The sequence below is a fragment of the Ochotona curzoniae genome, unplaced genomic scaffold (genome assembly GCF_017591425.1).
Source record: "Ochotona curzoniae isolate NIBS_2020 unplaced genomic scaffold, NIBS_Ocur_1.0 contig_908, whole genome shotgun sequence".
NCBI classification, from domain to species: domain Eukaryota; kingdom Metazoa; phylum Chordata; class Mammalia; order Lagomorpha; family Ochotonidae; genus Ochotona; species Ochotona curzoniae.
In genome coordinates this window covers 20,152,966-20,175,430 of record NW_024466607.1, presented here as the reverse complement: position 1 = coordinate 20,175,430, position 22,465 = coordinate 20,152,966, and the positions used below count along the sequence as shown (strand labels likewise).

Genomic DNA, 22,465 nt, shown 5'->3' with positions numbered 1-22,465 from the left:
CAGATACAAATATAGTATATTTCAATTAAGTAGAATTTAAAAGGCTATAGAAGATTAACTTTAAAATGATCTTTTGATTGTTTTCATATGTTTTGGATTGCATAATTTTTCTGCTACCCCTGTGATTTTTTTTCCATATGATTTAGTCTGTGTAGTCTAGAAATAGAAGTTTTTTCACACATGGTCTTCAGAACGTTACGTTTAAAAAATAAGCTAATGTTTTCTCTTTCTAATATTGATATTTGAAAAGCAGGAAGGGTAATTTTTTCAGTTTTTGAGCTACAGTAGAATTAGTGAGTTTGGAGTTGGGTCTGCCTGCCTTCCTTCCTTCCTTCATTTCTTTCCTTCTTTCTTTCTTTCTCCCTTTCTTTCTCTTTGTTTTAGGTATGTGGAAAGCAGTCTTTCTACAGCTGGAGAATGGGTGTTTTGTTCCACATCATTTTCTTCCTCCAGCAGCCTTCACTTCCTCCTGGCAACATGTCTTTTTCTAATTTAGAAGTGTTTCTCTATGTGTCAATCTTTTTCTTCCAGATGTTCATTGCCTTCTCCATATTCTGGAAGGAGAGTATGACCAGTGCTTCCCTGGGCTCTCAGAGACCTGGAATATCTATGTGCTTTGCTTCCTGTAAGCAGGAACACCAACATTGAAATACACTATTTCATAATGTTTTAGTTAAAACATTGCTCAGAAAGTTGCACGATTGGACTCACATTTAGACATTGTACAAGCACGTGTCACTGGAGGGCCCAGGTCCTGCCCCTAGCCTCTCTGTAGACAGCTCCGATGGCGCCCAATGACATGTTTGCAAAAACCATAGCTTTCTCTTTTTTTCTGGTTTCAGGTAGATGCACTGAGATTACGACTGGAAGAGAAAGAATCTTTTCTCAATAAGAAGACGAAGCAGCTGCAGGACCTCACGGAAGAGAAGGGGACTCTGGCTGGAGAGATCCGTGACATGAAGGACATGTTGGAAGTGAAGGAAAGAAAAATCAATGTGCTGCAGAAGAAGGTGAGTAGCCGAGCTAAGCCTTTACAACAGGGAGTTGAGAGCATCCATGTTTGGTTCTTTCCGCAAACAGTTGGAGTGTGTGGACAATCAATCATCTTGTAAGAATCAGGATTAGAAAGTGCAAGGTTCTTCCTTACCTGGAATTTGCCTTCCTGTCCGTGACATAGTGTCACTTGTATACTGGCTTCCTAGATTTTTCTACTTGACAACCTACGATCTAAATATGGATAATTGACCTTCTCATTTGCCAGCTTACACATGAAGATAACAGTGCGTATTTAAATATAAATCTAAAATAATTGCCTTGGTTTGTTCCTGCTGTTATAGCAAACTTCGTGTAACTGGGTAGTTTGTAAAGATCAGCTCCAGAGACCAGAAAGGAACGAGGTTCTGGAAAGGTTGGGGTTCTATTGAGGCCCTGAACTCTGTTGCTATGATTCTATAATTGTGCCTGTGGTTGTGTCCTATGCGAGGGACGAACACTGCTTCTTCACCTTGTGAACAGACAGAAGGGTACAAAGGCCTAGCTGGTTCTTTCCAGCCTTCACTAGGTGGCTGTTCTACTTGAGGAAGGCTCTGTTTCATTGTCTTGAAAGTCGCCTATCTTAAGGTTACTCCATTGGAGATTGAGTTCGAACTATGTACTTTGGGCATCACATTCTGACTATAGCACCTGCCAAATCCATGTGGATTAAAAAAAAATAAAGTTTATTTTTATTGGAAAGGCAGATTTTTAGAAGGAGAGGCACAGAAATATCTTCCCTCTGTTGATCCATTCCCCAAATGGTTTCAATGGCCAGAGCTGAGCCATTTCAAAGCTAGGAGCCAGGAGCTTCTTCTGGGTCTCTCATGTGGATGCAGGGCCCCAAAGCTTTGAGTCATCCTCAGCTACTTTCCTAGGCCATAAGCAAGGAGTTGGATGCGAAGTGGGGCAGTGCCCATATGGGTTGCTAGTGCTCATAGGCAGTGCTCATATGGCAGTTCCCATATGGGTTGCTGGCATTTGTAGTTGGAGGATTAGCCAGTTGAGCCATCATGCTGGTCCCCTTCATGTGACTTTTTTGAGGCTGGAAGAAATAACATTTCCACTCACTACTTAATTAGAACCACTCAAGGGGGAGTTTGAAAACTTCCAGCCACAGTGATCCAACATGGGAAGGTATTCCATAGCCCATCCCGCTCCTCCTTTTTTTCCCCCCAGCAGCTCCTGTTTAACATTAGAGGGGACCCTAGTTTGGGGAAGTCACCTGGATTCTTGTTTTCAAGAATTCCCCTGTACACGGTCTTGGTGGGTCCACAAAATGCCCGGCCTTCTCCTAGAAAAAAATGCAGGCAAGAAAAGGGTGCAATGGCTGCTCTTTTGCAAAAAAGAAAAAAGCAAACATGTTGCAAAGATTTAAGGCTCTCAGGTTCACAGGTGTCCATCAATGAAACAGGGCAGAAATCTGCAGAAGTGGCCTTGCAGGACACGGCATTACACTGATATGCTGCTGGGCACACCACTGCACCTGCAGGTCCGTGGAACTAATGGACCCCTCCTCTTGGTGTCACTTGCCGCCACCATTTCTCACTTGGCTTGTATCAATAGCATCCTGACTGTTTCCCCCGCTACTTCTACCCTTATGTTGGCTGCAAGCTGTCCTTCATTCAGAAGTTGTGATAATCCTTCTAAAGCATAAAACAATTCTCGTCACTCTGATCAAAACTCTCCAGTTATAACCAGCTGCATAATTGGTGGGGCCTCTTGCAAAATAAAAATGCGCAGGCTCTTGTTCAGACACTTGAGACGTTTAGGTTAGTAAGAACAGAGCCCTAAACCAAGCATGGGGTGCAGAGTAACCTCAGAGGTCTCGGAAACAGGAGGCTCTCCCCATCATTGACCGCTTCTATCTTCACTCCAACGGTGGAAACCCTCACATGGGCCTGCCTTCGTCCACACTCCTTCGCCCCTTCCCGCCCGTCAGGCTTCCTGTATGGCTGCTCTCTCTTTTTGCTCCTCTCACATCAGTCAGCACAGCGTGGCGTCTGTGCTCTGCTGTGAGCATGTGAGACCCACTGTTTCAGGGCTCATATGTTTACAGGAGGTTCCACGGAGACCTTCTCTTCCTGGACCCGTGCGGGTAGCCGTGAGCTGTAGGTGGCTGGGAAGCTCTTGAATTGTGATGTGCTGTAAGTGTGAAATGCATATCTGGTTCTGAAGATTTATTACAAGAAAAAGAATGTAAGAGCTCTCATTAATCATTTCTTCTCCATTGTATGTTGAAATGAAAGCATTTTGATCGTATCAGTTAAAATAAAAGATCTTATTAAATTAATCTCATCTCACCTGTTTTTACTTTTGTACTGTGACTACTAGAAAGTTTAGAATTACCTTTGTGGTCTCCATTATGTTTCTGTTGGACAGGGCTGCTCTGGATATCCACATGCTTCGTTCCTTGGCTTCTTTGAGGTCTCTGCTCCCAGCGGTTGTACTTAGTCGTGGCCACTCTTTGTCCCTCTGACATAAAATAGCATAGCCACCCATGTTTCTACCCTCTGTATTCCCTCATCCAGTTTTATTTTTGTAAGTAGAACTTCTCACCCTCTGACAAATGTATATATTTTAAAATTTGTCCTTTTATATTACTGGGGTGTAAATTCTAGGAGGGCTGATTTTATTCTTTTTCCGCTGTTACATCTTTACCACCCAGAAGGTATACATGGTCATTAAATATTTGTTGAATGAATGAATGTGCTCCATAAACTCTTGAGAAGGAGTATTTGATTGGCCAGAGTCAAGTCACATGCCTACCCCCTTGAGATGAGGAAATTCTTTCCTGGGAATTTGCAAAACAGTTACGCCAAAATGTCCACGACAGGTGGCACTCCTTTGTGTCTTTGGAGAGGCTGTGGTAAAATAATCACAGAATTCCTGAGAACTAGACCACAACCTCCCCATGTTTCTGCCTTTTCCTAAGGACATTTTCTGGTCTTTTCTAAACTCTGAGAGCTGGTCTCCTCCCAGTTCACTCCTGTTCTATCACGATCAGCAGGAAACCTGAATGGGACACTCATGTATAGCATAATGTGATTATCACTTTACAAAATGCATTAAAGTTAGATTTCAGTTGAACTTTAGAGACTTTCTCTCACAAGAATAAGAAGCAGGGACACTGCATTTGCTTGGATTTCTCAGAGTACTGGTGACGTGACAGATCGTGTTATTAGTTCATTTCTGTCAAGATCTTAATGGACAGGGTCCTACTTGTTGGATCTCTCTGTTGCCTTACAAGCTAATTAATACAGATAATCAGAAGATAGCAGAGATAGTGAAGGACTCTCGACTGCGGGGACTAAACTAGGTGGAACTAACAGTGTTAATGGCAGGGTATCTTGGAGCATTTCTGAGGATTCTGTAGAACACTTTTCATTTAGAATTTCTAGGAGCACAGGCTAACACTGACGTTCATTGAACTTGTTTATATTGGACATGCTGTGTTGAATACTCTCCTATGCCTGTTGCTCACAGTGTTTGCTTATTCTTGACTATAACCCTGTGAGACAAATACAATGAATAATGTACGAAACAGGGAAATACTGAGGCTATATTAAGCTTGCCCAATGTCACATAGCTTAGATATAAGATTTGTTTTGCCTTTGGGAAAGTAGGATGAAATGGTGAATGCAAATTAAAACAATAAGCTTCGTTTTCCTCTGGGTCTTCGTTTGTAAGATTACAACACGAGGTATGATAGTGTCATAGTTGTTTGTTTTTTTTTTTCTAGGAGATGGGCCTAAACACTCTCATATTTTTTAGAGATATATTTGTTTATTTGAAATGCAGGCTTAGGAAGAGATAGAGAAAGAGGTCTTCCATTTTCTAGCTTACTTTGCAAATGGCCACAATTCCTGGGGATGAGCCAGGCCAAAACCAGGAGCCATGAACTCCATCCTGGTCTTCCATGTGGGTTTAGGGGCACAAGGACTTGAGCTATTTTCCTGCTGTTTTCCCAGGAACATAAGCAGGGAACCGGATGGCAAGAAGAGCAGCTGTTACTTGAACTGGCCCCCTTATGGGATGCGGATGCTGCAAACAGTGGCTAAACTTGTTATGCCAAAGCACCAACTCCAGCATTCTCATCCTAGAGGAATACATGTCAACAGTTTTCTCAGTGAAGATTTTAGGATGGCACCTTCAGTGCATAGATGACAAAGGAGAGTTTTGTGAAATGTTAAACTTGACCTTTAAGCCAGACTCGAAGGTGTGAGATACAGTCTGCAAACACTTGAATGAAATCGGTTGTAAGTGATGATTCCCTTGGGCGGCAGCATCACCATCTCTATGTGTTTAAGTCCTGTAGATCCTGGATCTAGAAATGCTTCAGCTATATTTGGAGAGGTGGCTCATTGAGTGTTGCTAATCTGCTTGGGAAGGCAATGATACCACTAGGAACATGATAATGGGTGGGAGCTCTGTTATACTCTCCATAGAGGAGGCATAATCCCCCCAAGAAGTAATAACACATGATTCAGAAACTGCCTCAAAATGTGGAAAGCATACAGAAGCTAAGGGACCAGTGAAACGGTTATCTTTGAGGGTTGGAGACTCCTTGGAGTGCAACCACATTGAGTGTAAATTGACTGTTACAGGGCAGGCCTGGAAGGGAACAGCATAAGCTTTGGATTAGGGTGTGCTGGCGTGGAAGAATAATAAACTCATGTCAACGTCAGAGTTTACTCAGTTTGCAGTATTACTTAGTACTTCTTTCTCATAGATTTGTTGGCAACTCACACTGCATTTTGATGCCAACAGAACTGCGTATGTACCTTTGCTAACCACGTTTAACCAGACCAGGTGAGGCTTGTGCCTCTACCCACCCATGAGCGTTGCCTTCAGAGCTCTGGATCTCAGCACTGTGCAGTTCTGCATAAGCCCTGAGGCTGAGCGTGGAAACAGTGCTCTAGTGTCACATGAGGAAGGAGCTCAAGCTGAATAAACAGGAACTCCAGATGGAAGACCATCTCTGAACAAGTTTTTTTTTTTTTCTAAGAAGACAGAATTCATCTTCCATGGGCTTTACCGCCATATTTGTGACTCTGCTTTATAGTTCTAAGATATGACGTTCTGTCAGTAGGGTGAAAAAAGCATACATGGATGGGAATTACACCGCAGGATATCCTCCTGTGTCTGTGATCATGGAGTCACAAGAATACTGCACTTTTCATGCTGAAGTTGTAGTGTTCTGTTCTCATGTGGAACTTCAAACTTCAACTGATGAAGTGCAACCCGATGGTTGAGTTTTTGTAGGAAATGTCGTAAAACCTCGATGACATTGTGCATTTGTAAAGTGCATGGTGGCCAGGACTTGAGGACATGGTAGCACTGCTTGAACCAGATCTAATTCAGTGTTATGCAGCTTATAGAATCTTACAGTACAAACAAGCTCCCCAAGAAAAGTTTTTAAAAGTCATTATAATTGGACTCAAATTCTATCCTCACTTCCATGCTGAGTCTGCATCCCTTGAGCAATGTGAATTTATACAGCAGAGGTACTTTATTAGGGAAAGAAAAAACAGATGGTGATCTTGGTGGAAACTAAGTTCGCTGGCTGCCTACAGAACTTGGGGGCTTGTGAGTGGAGCTGGCTCCTGGGAGTGGTGTATAATGGACCTACCCACATGAGCAACTTTTTGTTATCTTTCTGGAAGTGTCGTGTTGAAAGTTCTGAGTGCTGATAAGCTGAGGTTCATGATACTATGGGAATTCTGTTATTAGAATACTGAATTTGTTCCTAAGATTTATTATAAGGACAAGTGAGAAGATGGGTATAGAATATAGAGGTTTCTACCTTAATATAAAACTGGAATAAGGTGAGGCAGATTTTGTGACTGAGGCAAGCTCTTTCTTGATATTTAGACATCTAGCTGAACTGTTAGCCTTGTTATTGGCAAACATCCTAATTTTTTTGGGCTATGTCTATCTATCCACTGTTACATTTACTGAGTGCTTTCTGGATGTCACTCAATCAGTATTCTGTGTCCTGAAGGTTCAAAGGGAAATAAGACCTCTCTAGCCTTGAAGAAACTGACAGACTGACAGGGGAAGGTAGACAGGCATCATCATTCCAAATACATTGCAGTGGAGAGTTACACATGGTTTGTTACCAGAGGCAAACCACTTGATAGATGCAAATCAGAAGCCTCCTCTATGCTATCTTAAGCAAAAGGAAATATGCAGTATCTAATCTGTTGAGCCAAATCAGGGCTACCATGGGACCAGGACAGCTGTCAAGGACCAAAGCAAGGCATATCCCATTGTGATCTCATAACCAAGAATGTCTGTCTGGCTTAGTGTCATCTTTAAGAGGTGGCCACTGTTTCTCCTTCCTCCCTCTCCCCTGACATGATGTTATGAGTCAAGATTCACAGTTTCAAATCTCATGCAAGTGCCTTTCTTCAGAGGATTATGGGAAAGATGGTTGCAGAATTTACTGTTGAACTCTCCTCTCACTCCTGTAGCACTCACTCAGGAAGATCTGTGTTGACCCTGCAGTTGGAGCAAGGTTTTACATTGGTCAGGAGGCATCCTTGGCTCAGTTTGGATTTGTGCACCTGTTTGGTGACTGTTGGTTTCCTTCAGAGGGATCCAGTACCATTGTTTACCCCCACCATGGTCCCTAAGATACCTCAGTTCCTTGCAAAATTCTTGGCATATAATGGCCTTCAATCAAACTAAGCTCAGCCAGTTCTTAAAAGAGTAAGAACTTGCTTTGAGCACTACTTCTGGTCCAAGAATATTGTTAGCTCTAAAGGGAGTCATTTGCCCCTGTGAAATGTCAGTCCCCTCCCTGTTCCCTGTACAGCATGTTCTGTGTAGGCTGCAGGGTGGAACAAGCCCATGAATAATACAGCACGGAGGAGGGAATGACTGTTGCTCTGCCCACACCTAACACCTCCAGCCTTGGTTCCATTATCTGGGTAAGGTAAAAAGGACTGAAGGGTTGAGTAAGGGAGCTGAACCACTCTCTTCATTTTCCATTTTAGTAAAGCAGGCCCTGATAGAGATTGTGGGGCTCTTCTGAAAGGAGAATGCTTCCTTTTCTGGTTCTCACTTCTGACCTACTGGATTGTGAGATGTGTTGACATTAATGGGAGCATTAGGATGGTATTGCTGATTATGTGTTGTCCTATCCAATTATGATAATGCCAATGATGGTGATTATAATTAAATGTGTGTTTGCTGCGAGTAATAAACATCTGTGTGATGACACAAGGCGGCATTTTGCATCCTTGAAGGTTCTCAGAGCAAACCTTAAGGCCCACAGGTACTATTCTAATCACTACTTTCAAAGGGAGAGACTAGTTGAGTGATGTGCTCAGGATCACACGACAGAACAGGAATGGAGCTATTCTTCACCCACATATTCTTTTGGTATTTTTTGTTTTGTTTTTGCCTCCCCCATGAGACAACTGGGGTCAGTATTTTAAGAGATATGCTCAATTACAATTTAAACCACTTCCCCAGGACTGATCCATTAAGGGTGCCTATTTTTAATGAGATGAGAGATGCAGCCGCTACATGATGTGATTAAAATTGCAAAAAAATTGAATTAGTAAAACATAATACCACATCTGGAGTTTTCAAAACAATGCATTGCACGAAGGAAAATGAACCACCGTGGTGGACTTTGATTCTGGTTATGTTTTTCTTCCCTTATGACTGTGGTCATGCACTACCCTACGCCAGAGAGTTATTCTTGCTCTGGTCTCCATTTTGCACTCTTCTGGATGTTGTCTCAAAGGAGTGATGCTTCCAAAGATGATTTGAGATAACCCCCTGGACCAATCATGGATGAAGGCATGAAACGTGAGCGCCCTTGCTGAGTGCTGGGAGGAGCAGTGTCACGTGAAGCAGCGATCTCTGCAGGGAGTCTGTTCTCCAAGGACAGAGGTTGTAGACACCGTTCTCTGCCTCTGGAGCCAGGAGCTAGGTTGGCATTCCAGGGTTTAATCTGCAGCCAGGGTGGCTGTGGGTTCTAAGGCACTGCTGTTCAAGGAGAGGCCTCCTACGTACATTTGGCAAATGTCTGGAGACATCTGTGGTTGTCCTAGCTGAAGGATTGCTGCGAACATGTGATGGGTAGTGTCCAGTTTTCTGTATACCTCCTAATTACAGATTCCTTTTCTTGCTGTGTATGAATCACCTTACTTCTCCTGGTTCCCTAGAGATACCATTTAAATGCTTTTGACTTAATATAACAAATATCTGCTTCCTCCAGAAGAGTATTTTCATGGGTAGAGAAAATATAAGAAAGAGCTAATGTTACGTGCTAGTATTACGTAAGTTCTTAGTGTTTGTAGAGTAGCATTGGGTCATTGGACCAAAGACAAATTATCTTTGCCTATGCATTGTTTGGTATATTATTTTATATGGCACACAGGAGGAGCTTTGATGGGTTTTAGCACTAATTACATGTCACAGGACAAATAATCCCTGATAGGACATGGCCACCAGTTTTGGCTGAAATTACTGGTGATGTGATGTCCTAGAGATAAGACAGGTTGGTGATTTAACCAGTCAGTCCTGTTCACCAGATGTCCGTCTTGCCTGGCTGGAGTAATTCATCAGCAGTCACTTTGTATGTGCCATGTGAAGCTTCCTGGGTCAATATAAGCTTCTCTGTGAAGCAGCAAACTCACCAGCTTCCTCCTTCACGTGTGTTGCTTTTAATATTGGAGGGGTGAGAAAATCTGTAAAATCATTGTATCTGGCTTGCCATGCAACTGCACATTGATTTGTAGATTGATAATTTTGTATGGCTCACAAGTGATATGGTTATATGTAAATGGCACTTGGCCGATAAAAATTTCCTTGACCCTGTTGGTATTTGAAATTGTCTTTCTTATAGAGACAGCTTTAATAACAGTAAATTTTATTATCAGAAAAACAGAAGCTAGACAAAAACAGAAGCTAGTCCTACCTTCTGAAGGACCAGTTAAAGAGGTGTTAGGGAAACCCACTCATTCACTGATGTGTTCATTTAGCTTTTCCAGTCCCTGTCTTCTGTTACCTGCATCTTCCTCTTGCCCTACCCTGCCACCTTGTCTTCCTGTCTTCCTGCCGTTAAACCCTCCAACAATGGATATCTTATATCTATAAGGAGCTGGGGGGCTACATCACTATTGAAGGAGGTATAATATCTATCTTATGGTTGGCCATACTCATCACAAAAACACAAGAATACTTGATGCATGAAATGCAGGATTGATGGACACTTCAGCCAACTCACAGGGAGGGATGAACAAGAAGCACTTCTTGGAAAAGTTGATTACGTGGAGAGCTGAGGGAATTAGGGGTTGTCCAGTTGAAGTGAATGGAGCAGCATTTGCAAAGGTTTGGCAGGAAGAGGAGGTACAGTACATTTGCTTGACTTAGGAATAATTTATTGTAACTGGACTGCATTTCCTACCGCATTCAATAAGAAACAAATTTTTATACTTACAAGTTTTTCTGTTTTCTATGTCTTCCCGTAGTCAAGTATATCATTAAAATTTGAGAGTCATTTTGATTTCCATATTGTAAAAGTTCTTGCTGGTCCCTTGTGACCTGCAAGTGGCAGTAATAATTATCTGTGAGATTTCAAAATTCAGTTCAGGGTCAGATCATGCTGAGAATTGGTTCTTGTTCAAGGAGAGACCTGACCCCAAGACACAGGAGGAGGCAAGTTGCCCTCTAAATAAATATCGGCTTCTGTGTTAAGACCTTAAATTCTATACTCAAGTTCAGCATAATGATTTTTTTTTAAAGTTTGTTTATAATCACATGTGAAATCCCTTGAAGAGTTAAAGTTAAAAATGCCCAAAGTACCCTGATGGTTATTGCTCCCTTAATGGGTACAGGCTGCTTGGCACATCTGTCAACCTCTACTGCCAGATGTTGCATCTAGTTTTGTGATGCAGGATTAGAAATGGTTGTATCTTTCCATCGTTCAGTCTGGAGACCATTCCACTTTTCTTTGCACACACTCACCAGGCCATTTGTTTTAAATCAACCTTATTTATGTGGGAAGGGGGAATTTTCCCTCTTTTTTTTTTTAACTTATCCTGTGTTTGGCAATAGATTCTACTTTGCTGTGAAGAGTTTATGTATGTCTGTATTAGCATTTATCATGCTGGATTGTGAGGGAGGACTGTAATTCAAAAGGTTGATAATGCATGTTCTGGTTTTCTAGAAGAGTAAATGTAAAGTAGGAGTAATGTATTCGTAAAGGGTAGAACTTGCAATTACTGTTGGTAACAGGTATTTTGTATCAGTTCTGATATTGATATCTCATTGGCAGTATTTTTCCTTGATACTTACATGATTATGCTATGATTCTCGCAAACTGTGAAACATGATTGCTTCAGATAAACTAATTCTTTTAGAGGAAGCTGGATTTGAGATTAATGGCGCGGCATGTGTTACGATGTGGGACCTGACATTGTGGCGCACGTCTTTATACACTGATGCCTTTGATTTTTGGTTGATATAATTATAGTTTGTGAAAGTAATTTACAGTTCTAAGAAAAGTGGAGTGATGAGTAGCATCCTGAGATGGAGTCTGAGATTGTCCAGCCCTCTGGTGAACACGCCTTGAGTAATGATAGGGGCCGTGAAGGCAGTGGATTTTTCTATCCGTCACTCATTTATGTTCTGTGGAGCAGTTCCTTTAAGAAAGGAAGAGTATCTGAGGGAGCCCCTTAAATCTGGGGTTTTAACATCCAAAGCTCAAAATATGAAGACCGTTGAAAGCATGGAAATTTCTCTACTTTGAATGTTAGGATGGAGGAGGCTACATAGCAAGGACTGTGGGCAATCCCTGGGGCTGAGCGTGGATCCTGGCTGATTATCCAGAGGAAGCAAGGAATTCTATCCTGTAATGACCAGAAACTGAATTTTACCCACTGTAATAATAAGCCTGTGAGTGAATTTTCCCCCTAGAACCTCCAGACAAATTGTTATCCTGACTCACACCTTGATTCCACTTAGGTCATATCCTGAACAAAGTTCCCAGCCCCACCTCCTGTGCTGGAATTCTGACCACACAACAGTGAAAAATGCATGATGCTTTAGGACACTAAGTTGGTGGCATTTTTGTTTTTACACAGTAATGGAATAACAGCCAGATGGTTCAAGTACAGATTAAAATACCTGCTCACTAGTGGCCAAACCTTTCACACAGGTTCAGAGGCTAAAAAAGGGCAGTGGAGTTCACAGGCTACTGAGAAAGAATGTGGTACCAGTATAGGAAGGCAGCACTTGTACCAGGAGTCAATGCCAATTTCCAGTGCTACACTTACTCAGCTTAGAAATCATGAGAAGTTTGATGAAGTTTTTATTGTTGAAGAGGATTTTCATTCCTTCAAAAATTTTTGCATAACAATGAGCCCTGATTTCTTTTCAGATTATATCACTTCATATGTACTGAAATGAGATGTTAAATGTTTGATATGAAATATTTGCTCACTAAACCCTGACTTGAATAAAGGAAGTAGCTGGATCTTACTTTTTTGAGGTTGGTATGTTACAGGTGCTCAGTAATATATGAGGTGAATGATTGAAATGTAATAAAATGCGTAAGCAGTTCTATCCAAAACTTCTGATTACGTTCAGCATGAGTACACAAACAGCGGTGGCTATGTTCCAATACTTTATTTGCCAAAACGGGCAGTGAGCCAGATTGGCCCATGAACTTGTACTTTGCTGGACTCTGCTATTAGATCTCAAGTTATTGAAGCCTCTGGGCAATTCTAACATAAAGCAACTTTCATGGTAAGTTTTTAAAAATAGATTCTAATATTTAATAAGTTGAACAAGACGTGATGTTTCTCCAGCCCATGTTTACTGTTTACCTCTAACTTACCTCCTGATACAAAGTGATGTCAGAGATCCAGTTCCAAAGATTCTGCTCTGTCTTGGGTTCTGGTACATTCTGCAGCTTTTTCCTGAGTGGAGGCTGGGTGAAGCAAACTAATAAGCAGGATGTACTAGACTGAATAGCACTAATTGACATGGGACAGAGATTTCTTTTTCTTTTTTAGGGGTATATGAGAGTTGAATTTTTTTTTGATTTATTTTTTACTTTATTGGAAAGTCAGATAGGAAGATTTTCCATCCACCAAGTCTCTCCTCAAGTGGTTGTAACAGCTGGCACGAAACCAAAGCCAGGAGCCTGAAGCCTCTTCTGGGTCTCCCTCGCAGGTGCAGGGTCCCAAGGCTTTGGGCCATCCTCAGCTGCTTTCCCAGGCCACAAACAGGGAGCTGGATGGGAAGTGGGGCTGCTGGGATTAGAACTGGCGCCCATATGGGGTCCCAAAGCGTGTGCCAGGGGAGGGGGAGACTTTAGCCACTAGGCTGCCACACCGAGCTATATATTTCTTTATCTTAAGCTACAAAGTTAAGCAGTTTAGGTCACATGTGATACTCTCACTTATAAAAATTTGTGAAGAGTAGTATGCACACACACACAAAACTGATGCTGTCTCCATATTGTGAGTATATGTGACTTTGTGTGTAGCTGGAGTCTAGACAAGGGTGGCCAGGTGGGAACTGAGGCCGTGATTTCATGCCATCTGTCTGTCTTTACAACCCCTTTCATAAAACATTCAAGGACAGGTAGATGTCAGGTATAAAATCCCAGGCAAGCTGAAGGAAAATAAATGTGGGACAGTTGACCCGCTTGCTTCTCTTAGGAAAGGTCTTTACCCAGGTATTCAGCCAAATGAAGATTTAGCATGCAGACACTGACTTAGTGATGGGCTTGTTCATTGAATGGTTCTTTTTATTCATTTATTTTTTTAAAGATTTATTTGTTTTTATTAGAATGTCAGATATACAGAGAGGAGAGACAGAGGAAGATATTCTGTCCGATGATTCACTCCCCAGTGACCGCAGTGGCCGAAACTGTGCCAGTCCAAAGCCAGGAGCCAGGAGCCAGGAGCCAGGAACTTCCTCTGAGTCTCCAACATGAGTGCAGGGTCCCAAGGCTTTGGGCCACCCTTGACTGCTTTCCCAGGCCATAAACAGGGAGCTGAGTGGAAAGTGGGGCTGCCGGGATTAGAACCAGCACCCATATGGGATCCTGATGTGTGTTGGAGGTAAGGACTTTAGCCCTTAGGCCACCTCACTGGGCCCCAGCATGGTTCTTTTTAATCAGTGAAAATGTTCCAAGTAGCAGAGTAGCTAAACAAATGATGACATATTACTGTATGAATGCTCAGCCAAAAGAAACGATGTTATGGAAGATCTAAGGACAGAGATATTATTTTGTTAATTGAAACAAAGTGGTCACAGTGGATGTGCACCTAAAGGTATCTGAGAATGCCTGTGCTTTCCCACATCCTCTTCATCAGTCCACTGCAGAGACTAATTTTTGTTTGAAGGAGCTTATACACATGCATGTGTAAGATGCATGCATGCATCAGCATAATTCGTTAAGAGCATGGACTGTGACAGCTGGCTTCAAACACCTGCCATCACTTAGGAGCTTTTTAATCTCAGGCAAGTTACTGTCATCCTCAGCCTGAGTTTCTCTGTCCTTACACTGAACAGAAACTCCCAGCTCAGTTTCAGACTTTGCTTCCCAACATAGTAGAGGCTCAAGAGGTATTTGTTACATGCACAAAATGTCCACCACTGTCAGTATTCAGCAAATTATCATTGAAGGTCTAACGTTTAGTATAAAATAATAAATGCACCAACTCAAAGGTTTGGAGAGAAAATGGAATTACTTTGTAAAGATCAATTTAAATTGATTTTGCTTACATTCGTGTGCAATTAAATCCCTTATGCTAGGCATTTGGGTTTTAACAAACACTTGGTGTACCTTCACATTCATAATTTCGGCAAGCTCTGTAACCTCCCAAACCTGCATGCTGCTCTCTTTAAGGTCAGCCTTTCTCTGCAGTCCCCATTCCCTAGCAGCTACCCATTTGTTCCCTGTATTTTCCAGAATGTCATGGGGATTGGGTCATTCAGGACATGTATACAGGCTTTTGTATTTCGGTTCTTTCACTTAGGCTAATGCATTTGAAATTCATCCATAGTGTAACCTTTACCAATAGTTCATTTTAAAGATAATACTTTTAAAGGTAACTGTGATTTATGAAGATGTCCATGTCACAGCCACATGGTCTTTTTATCCCTAAAGTTGTCCTGCAGCCAGAATTGTGACAGCACAGAACCTTCACACCAAAACCTAATCCCACGCCTCAGGTGGAGAAGTTGAGGGGTTTGAAAACCAGAAATCAGAGGTAATACCTAGCAGAAATTAACTCAGAGAGGCCCCAGCACATCCAGAGACCTTGGTGCTGAGCCTGCAACGTTACCTTGGAAGTTAGATGGTGTGTGCAGTCCTGAAGGGGGATCAATGAAGAAGTCTCTAAAGGGCTGAGAGGGGTATTTGTGTGCGCATGTGTGTGTGTTGTGTTGAAATGAAAACACCGAAGTATTTTTAGAAGAAAAACCACACAGTTTTGTATATAAAATGAGAACTCTATTCATATCATTTTTGTTTCCTAATGTGGGTGATTTTTTTTTTTTTTTTTGTCAATCCATTACCCTTCATTTTTGAGATTTCAAAGTAAATGACCCACAGTTTGGGGAGTGGCCAGAGGTATCATAGATGGCATTTTCATCTCTTGAGCAGATAAAGAGTATTAGCCAAGCTTTTATTTATGTTGTTACGCATTTGAGAGGGTGCGAGAGAGAGAGAGAGAGAGGAGAGAGAAAGACCTACAGAGACACTAGAGTCTGCAGCTCTACTCCCCAGTTTGGCTCCAGTGATCAAATCAGGGCCAAGAGCCAGTAACTCCATCCAGGCCTCCCACTTGGATGATAGGAACCCAAAACTGAGCCATCTTCCACTGCCCGCCAGGGAGGTTAGCAGAGCTCTGTAGCATATGGAGTAGCCAGGACTTGAACCAATACTGTCATATGGGATGCTGGCTTCAAACCGGTGGGCTTTGCCCACTAGGCCACAGTACTAGCCCCTGGCCAAGCCTTTTAAAAATGTATTGTGTTTGTCATGCTGAATGCCACATGCTGGAGAGTGGTGCCGAGGTATGCAGTTTTGCCCTGAAGCCTGAACCAGAAGTCCTTTAAATGATTATTTAGCCTGTTTACCTTTTACTTTTTTTTTTTTTTTACACGATTTAGTTTTTAAAATAATTAGCTTACATCTGAGGTACACATCATTACTTTTTGTTAAAAAACAACAGTGTAGCTTTTTTTTGTTTGTTTGTTAAAGTCAAATTAGGATTTGGAAAATGAATTGTGGACTTTCTCGAATTTCTGTGGACTATTTAGCCATTTTCTTATTTTAAAGGAATGGACAGAGTAGATCTCCTTGACAAGGAAAATTCAGATATGTAATTTATATTGTGAAAATAGAAACAAATTCTGCAAAGAGCATTAAACATCTTTTTTATTTAAATGGGTTAGGGTAATGCATGTTGCTACCCCATGTATGTTATCAGGTGATTTTCATCTGCATTATTTTAAACCTCCACTTAAAAGTATTTTAACAAAATATAGAGATTGGCTGAATTTTAACAAAATAGAGATTGGCTGAATTTTACAAATACAGAAGTTAGTTCAGTTACTTAGGTACTGAATTGGGATAGAGACCAAACTTACTTAAGCAACCAAGGAAATTTAGATACTTTGCTCTGCTTACAGTAACTTCAAGTTAAATCTCTGGTAAGTATGGAAATTGTCATGAGGAGATATATGTTATTTGCCATGTTCAAATCTAAACTGTTGGAAACTGTTCTTGAACTGTAATTGTGTCTTTGGTTTGGTATTTCATTTCCGTTCAAAGTTCAGACATTTGTTGTGTATTTCCGTGTGGTTTATATGTTTTTTTCACATCAGTGCCACAAGATCTTTATTTAGAATTCTAAACTAAATATTTTTTCTTTGAATAATTCATCCTCTAAAGTCCCTTTCCTCCTTTTGTGGAGTCTGTACAGATCAAAGATTTGGAAATGAAGTGGAGGCTGTGCTAAATGTTATGGCAGTTGACAAACTAGTTTGGTTAGATAAGTCTCCCAATTAGAGTGTCAGCACTGATTAGTCTAGCCCATGGAGAGAAGAAAAAGGTAGAAAATAATGTCCAAAATGCTTACAGAATCAGTGCCCTGTGATAGGAAAAGAGCCTGAGACACCATCCCTGTGTTGAATTGAAGGAAAATTAGGAATGTCAATTGTAGCTACGGAAATTGCCTGGCAGTGTGTGGGAGGTGCTAATTTGCCCAGACATCTTTTGGCAAACTTGCTTGTAGAATCTGCTCCATCCTGTTGTTATTTATGTGCAGGGTGCCTCTAGCCAGAGAGCTAGCTTTCTGAACTTGCCCCTTTCTAACTGAGAATAAAGGTTTGAGGCATATAGGAGATGTCAGTAGCAGCAAGCAACTTGAATTCCCCAAGATAAAGACCATGGCTGGAAAGGATTGAGCAGGCAAGTGAAGGTTACTGACTCTGCATTAATAATACATTTACAAGTGCGTAGAACAGATCATGGCAGGCCATCTTTATCGTTTTCTAGGTGGACGTGCAGGATTAAAGAAAGGAATTCAATCGCGGCAATATCTGGAATTGAGTAAATCATCTAATTCAATGTCTCCACAAATCTTTGGGGGCAGTGGGGGTGGGGGGCAGGGGAGGGGGAAGAACCTCAATGAGAATTGGCTCCAAGCACTGTCATGTGGATTCAATTTGGCTGTTGTAATAAATTACAATGGAACAAGGTCCATTGGGACGATGTTGGGATCAATAGAAGGTCAGGCTGTAACATCTCCAGCAGTGGTCTGGAAGAATGGATAACACACTTTATTAAGTTTGGCAGGCCAGGAGGGTTTGGAACTGTTGTGGTCATCACCATTGTCATTAGGGTTTATGAAGCACCTGTTGGGTATGGGGCACTCTAGGGGCCATTAGATGAAAGATAAAATGCATATAATTGTCCAAATGACCAAACTGTTTTGGAAAACATAAAAATCGGGATATTTTTTAAATTAAAAAAAAATGTTTACAAGGTTACCAGGCATAGTACTAATACTTTTTCATGGAATCTTACATTAAAAAATTAATAATATAATGATACCCTTTGAAGAAAGCTTTTCTTCCCATTTGGTAGGAAGGGAGAAGGAGGGGTAGAGAATTACCATAAGCATCACAGCCAAAAAGCAGCAAAGATGGCTAGTGAACTGAGGCAGTCTGGATTTTACTTAACCACTATCCTATGTGTATAAATATCTTTATGTGCATATAGACGAAAACTGTGTTCCGTTTTTGGTTCATTCATTCATTTGTTCATCATTCAGCAAACATTTTAAGTGGATTCTTTAGATGGTCCTCGAGTAATAGAGAGGAAGGAACCCATTCAAAGATAACTGTCAAAAAAAAGAGAGGTAAAAGCATGACTCTGATATAGTTATAAGATGAACACATGTTAGAGATTTTGGTTAACTCATTAATCAACAGGGGAACAAGGCAGATGTTAGAGCAGGGAAGAGAATCTGGAGAACAGATACATTTATAGATCAGAAATAATGAAATGAGTGTGAGGACAGATGCAAAGCTGGGTTTTTCTCTATTGTGGAGGCACGGCCAATGAATCTGCATACTTGGTTTTATTCACTTGTTTACAGACCGATTTATTTATTTGAAAGGCAGAGTGACAGAAGGAATGGGAGAGTGAAGGAGAGAGAGCGGCAGAAAGGGAGTGTTTGTTCTTTTACTGTCTCACTCTGATCGGCTGCAGCAGCCTTGGTTAGGCCAGCCTTAAACAAGGAGCCAGCAGCTCCATCAGCTCTCACATAAGAATGGTGTGAACCAAAGTACTTCGACCACTGTCTGTTGCCTCTCAGGCACTTGAACAGGAAGCTGCATCAGAAGTGGAGTAACCTAGTTTCAACCAAGGCAATCAGATATGAGATATGGGGCACCCTAAAGCAACAGCTTGAACTGTGGTGCCACAACATCAACCTCCAAATCTACATGTTTGCAGGCCACTTTCTTTGCTGTCATTCTGTACAGTTTATAAAGTTGTATGCTCACCCAGTGATGATGGAAGACTACAACTCAGGTCATCTGAAAGGGTGCGAGCTGAACAATAATTCTCTGTGAAAGTGCAGTTTTTTCCTAAACACTAAAAAAAAAGTGTTGTGATATGGCATAAGACGTTATGATTTGAGAGCTAAAAAAAAAGCTCTTAAACATGATGTGGTAGTAGTGTATAGGTTAAACATCCCATATGGGTGCTGGGTTGACGCCCAGCTGTTACACTTCTCATCCTGCTTCCTACTGATGTGCTTGGGAAAGTAATGGAAGATGGCCAAAGGACTTTGACTCCTTCATCCCTTTGGGAAACTAGAATTAGGCTCCAGCTTTCTTGTTTGTACCTGGCACAGCTGTGGCTCTTGCTGCCATTTGGGGAGTGCAGCAGTGGATGGAAGTTCTGTTTCTTACTCATTTTCTCCCTCCCTTCCACTCTAACTCTGACTTTCAAATAAATAAGTAAATGTTTTCCAAAAAAGAATATTCAATTCTGAAGGTGTTTGAGTTTTCAGGGAGGGAGAACCAAGACTCGCAGATTTAAAGACACTGCCAAAGATCTGTTCCCTCCTCAGTCACAAAAAGCCTTGTAACTTCTCCGTTTCCATGAGCTCCCCTCTTGTCCTTGCCACAGAAGGAAAGCCCAGGACTCATGCGTCTGCAGAAGGTAAGGAAAAACCCAAAGCCAGTCAGGGTGCTCTGGAGACACAAAACCAGTGGGATGTACTTTTATTATTATTATTTTTAAAGCTATTGATTTGTGATTGTGGAGTCTTTGGGAATCCCAAATCATCCAAGAGGGCTTAGCCAGCTGGAGGCCCTAGAAAGACATGGTGTTTGGGTAGACTACCACTTATCCAGGAAGAGGTGATGTGCCTGTTTGAGTCGGATGCCATCTGCTGGGGAATTGCTTCTTGCTTGGAGGAGGATCAACCATTTGTTCTGTCTAGGCCTTTACCTGATTGGAAAGGGCCATCTCCTCATTGACAGACACCCGGCTTTACTCAGCGACCACTAACTTTAGTATTGATCTCATCCAAAAACACTGTCATGGAAAGATCCTAAATTAACATTTGATGAAATACCTGGAAAGGGTGATCTGGCCAAGTCGGCACATGCAATAAGCCAGCACACCACGTCAGAGAACTGGGGCGTGGGCGAACTTTGCCCTGCCAAAGAGGTGATTTGAGGTGGGGATAGAGTGGGTAGGAAGGCTCAGGCTTCCTCCTGGGGAGTGCTAAGGCAAACACTGGGAAGATTCTGAGTCTGAAAGCAAAATGGTTCCAACTTGGGAGCTGTTCCAGGAGTCCGTGGAGCACCACAGTCCCCAGTACCAGCAGTTTCCCATGTGTGCACCTGCCTGCTTTGAGTAGATGTCTCCCTGACCTTCGAAAGTAGAAATGGGTTCAGGAGGGGTTTCCAAATAACAACAACTGATTGTCAAGTCTAAGATATGTTGTTGTTGTTCAATTGTTGATTTGTTTGAAAGGCAGCAACACAAAGACATCTGCCATCAGCTGATTCACTCCCCAGCTGCCAAAAAGAGCGGAATCTGAGCGGGGCTGAGCCTGGAACTGGGGACTTGAACAGGCTTTCAGTTGGGGGACAGGGATTCAGTTCTTGAGCCGTTACTTGTTGCCTGCCAGAGTGTACAGTAGCGGGAAGCTGAAATTGAGAGGAACAGAGTGAGGATGTGAACTTGGTGCTCCCACATGTGAGACAGACATCCTGAGCAAGGTTTAACCACTAGGCCAAGTGTATGTACCCCTGGAATAACTTCATATAGATGTTTGTGATCTGAGTCATAATTTCTTTTGGAAATGCATCACGATGAATTTACCAGAAAGTAGAAATCAGCTATTTGGAGACTTAGGGTAGGACATTTGTAAAGGATTGTGCTTTTTGTTTAAATCCCTAATGCCAATATTTATACCAAGCTAGGATAGTTCATGGTGGTTTTGGCAGACTTCTGTTTTCATTTCGTTCCCCATCACTTTTATGCAGCACCTGCTATTCTAGCTGCATGCACTCAGACCCATATACTCTCACGCTCCTCCTTGTTCTGTGTTGGCCCTGGATCCAGATATTTATCTTCCCAAGCATCCATGTTGAAAAGTCACTCAGTGGTACAGGTCAGTGGACCCACCAGGGCCTCTCCAGATGCAGAAATTTCCAAAACTGGCCCTTGGCATTCCACCTCTGTGCTCACTTGCATATTCTACAAATCAGACAATGTTCGTGCTTTCCACCCTGCTCTGCTCTCTGCTTGGTCAAATACTTGACATAGCAGGTACATCAATCAGTGTTTATTGGACAAATCAGTAAACATGAGTTTTGTATGTTCAGATCATCATTGTGATGTTTATGTGATCCTCAAATAGCAGCTAATATTTATTGAGTAGTTCCTCTGTACCAGGTATTGCATTAGGATTTTTCATGCTCTGTAATTTTCACAGCAACTCCTTGGCTTCCTCTTCTGCCACCACCTTCTCAATGCAACTCACCCAAACTACTTTAGTTATAGTGGAGTCTGTTTGTCCCCTTCCCAGCAGTCCTTATTGTTTGTGTCTTGCTCTACTTGTCCTAAGTTTCATTTTCAATATACTGTCATTGGCTATTAATATTACTGACCTTCGTCTGCCTCATTAAATCAGCATCTAAGTTCCACCAGGATGAATTTCATTGTCTATTTGCATATTGGTGAATTCCCCAAATGTCCTGATGAGTCTCTGCCATACAGCAAGGAACATAACAGGGAATGTAGTGATGGGTATCTCTTTATTATCTCAACACCCTCCTATCAGTGAGATAAATACTCTCCTTATCTCACTTTAACAGAAGAAGACAAGGTTTGGAAAACTTTAGTACTGAAGTTCAGGTGCATCTTAGAGAAGCAGAAGAACCATGCAATTAAGTCAGAGCCCTACCTACCCACTTTTTGAGGTTTCTGCAGGAATTTTTGCTGAGTGAGAACTATCTAACAGCTCTGAAGGTTCCAAGGACTCACATTGGCACTTACATGTACTGAACCAATACAGGGCCTGATGCTGACAAAAGAAAGACAAAGAGGCAAAAGTATTGAGATGAGCAATTTTTATTTAGTAGGTATAGAGTATTTGTTTTGCTGGATGACAACAGTTTATGTGGATGGGTGCAGGTGACTGCAAAGCCATGTTAATATACTGAATGCCTCTGTGGTGGACACCTGAAATGATGGAGATGATAAATTTGGTATGTGTATTTTACCACAATTCAAATATAGAAGGGACATATATTGCAGGATTAAGAGCTCCAGGAGAACAAATCCCAGTGGAAACATGTGTGCAACCCAGTTCTCTCCAGTATCTACTCACACTTATCAATGCTAAATATTGATTTG

At 41.8% G+C, this 22,465-nt stretch overlaps 1 protein-coding gene across 3 annotated transcripts in view; it reads left to right on the top strand.

Annotated features, from left to right (window-relative positions):
- The window catches only part of ERC2 (ELKS/RAB6-interacting/CAST family member 2), a 628,330-nt gene that overhangs the window by 287,388 nt on the left and 318,477 nt on the right, over positions 1–22,465 (top strand). For all 3 annotated transcript variants that reach the window (XM_040994652.1, XM_040994651.1, XM_040994650.1), the window contains exon 6: positions 843–1,010. In XM_040994652.1, coding sequence (XP_040850586.1) covers positions 843–1,010 — 168 coding nt within the window. The remainder of the gene's footprint in view (positions 1–842; positions 1,011–22,465) is intronic.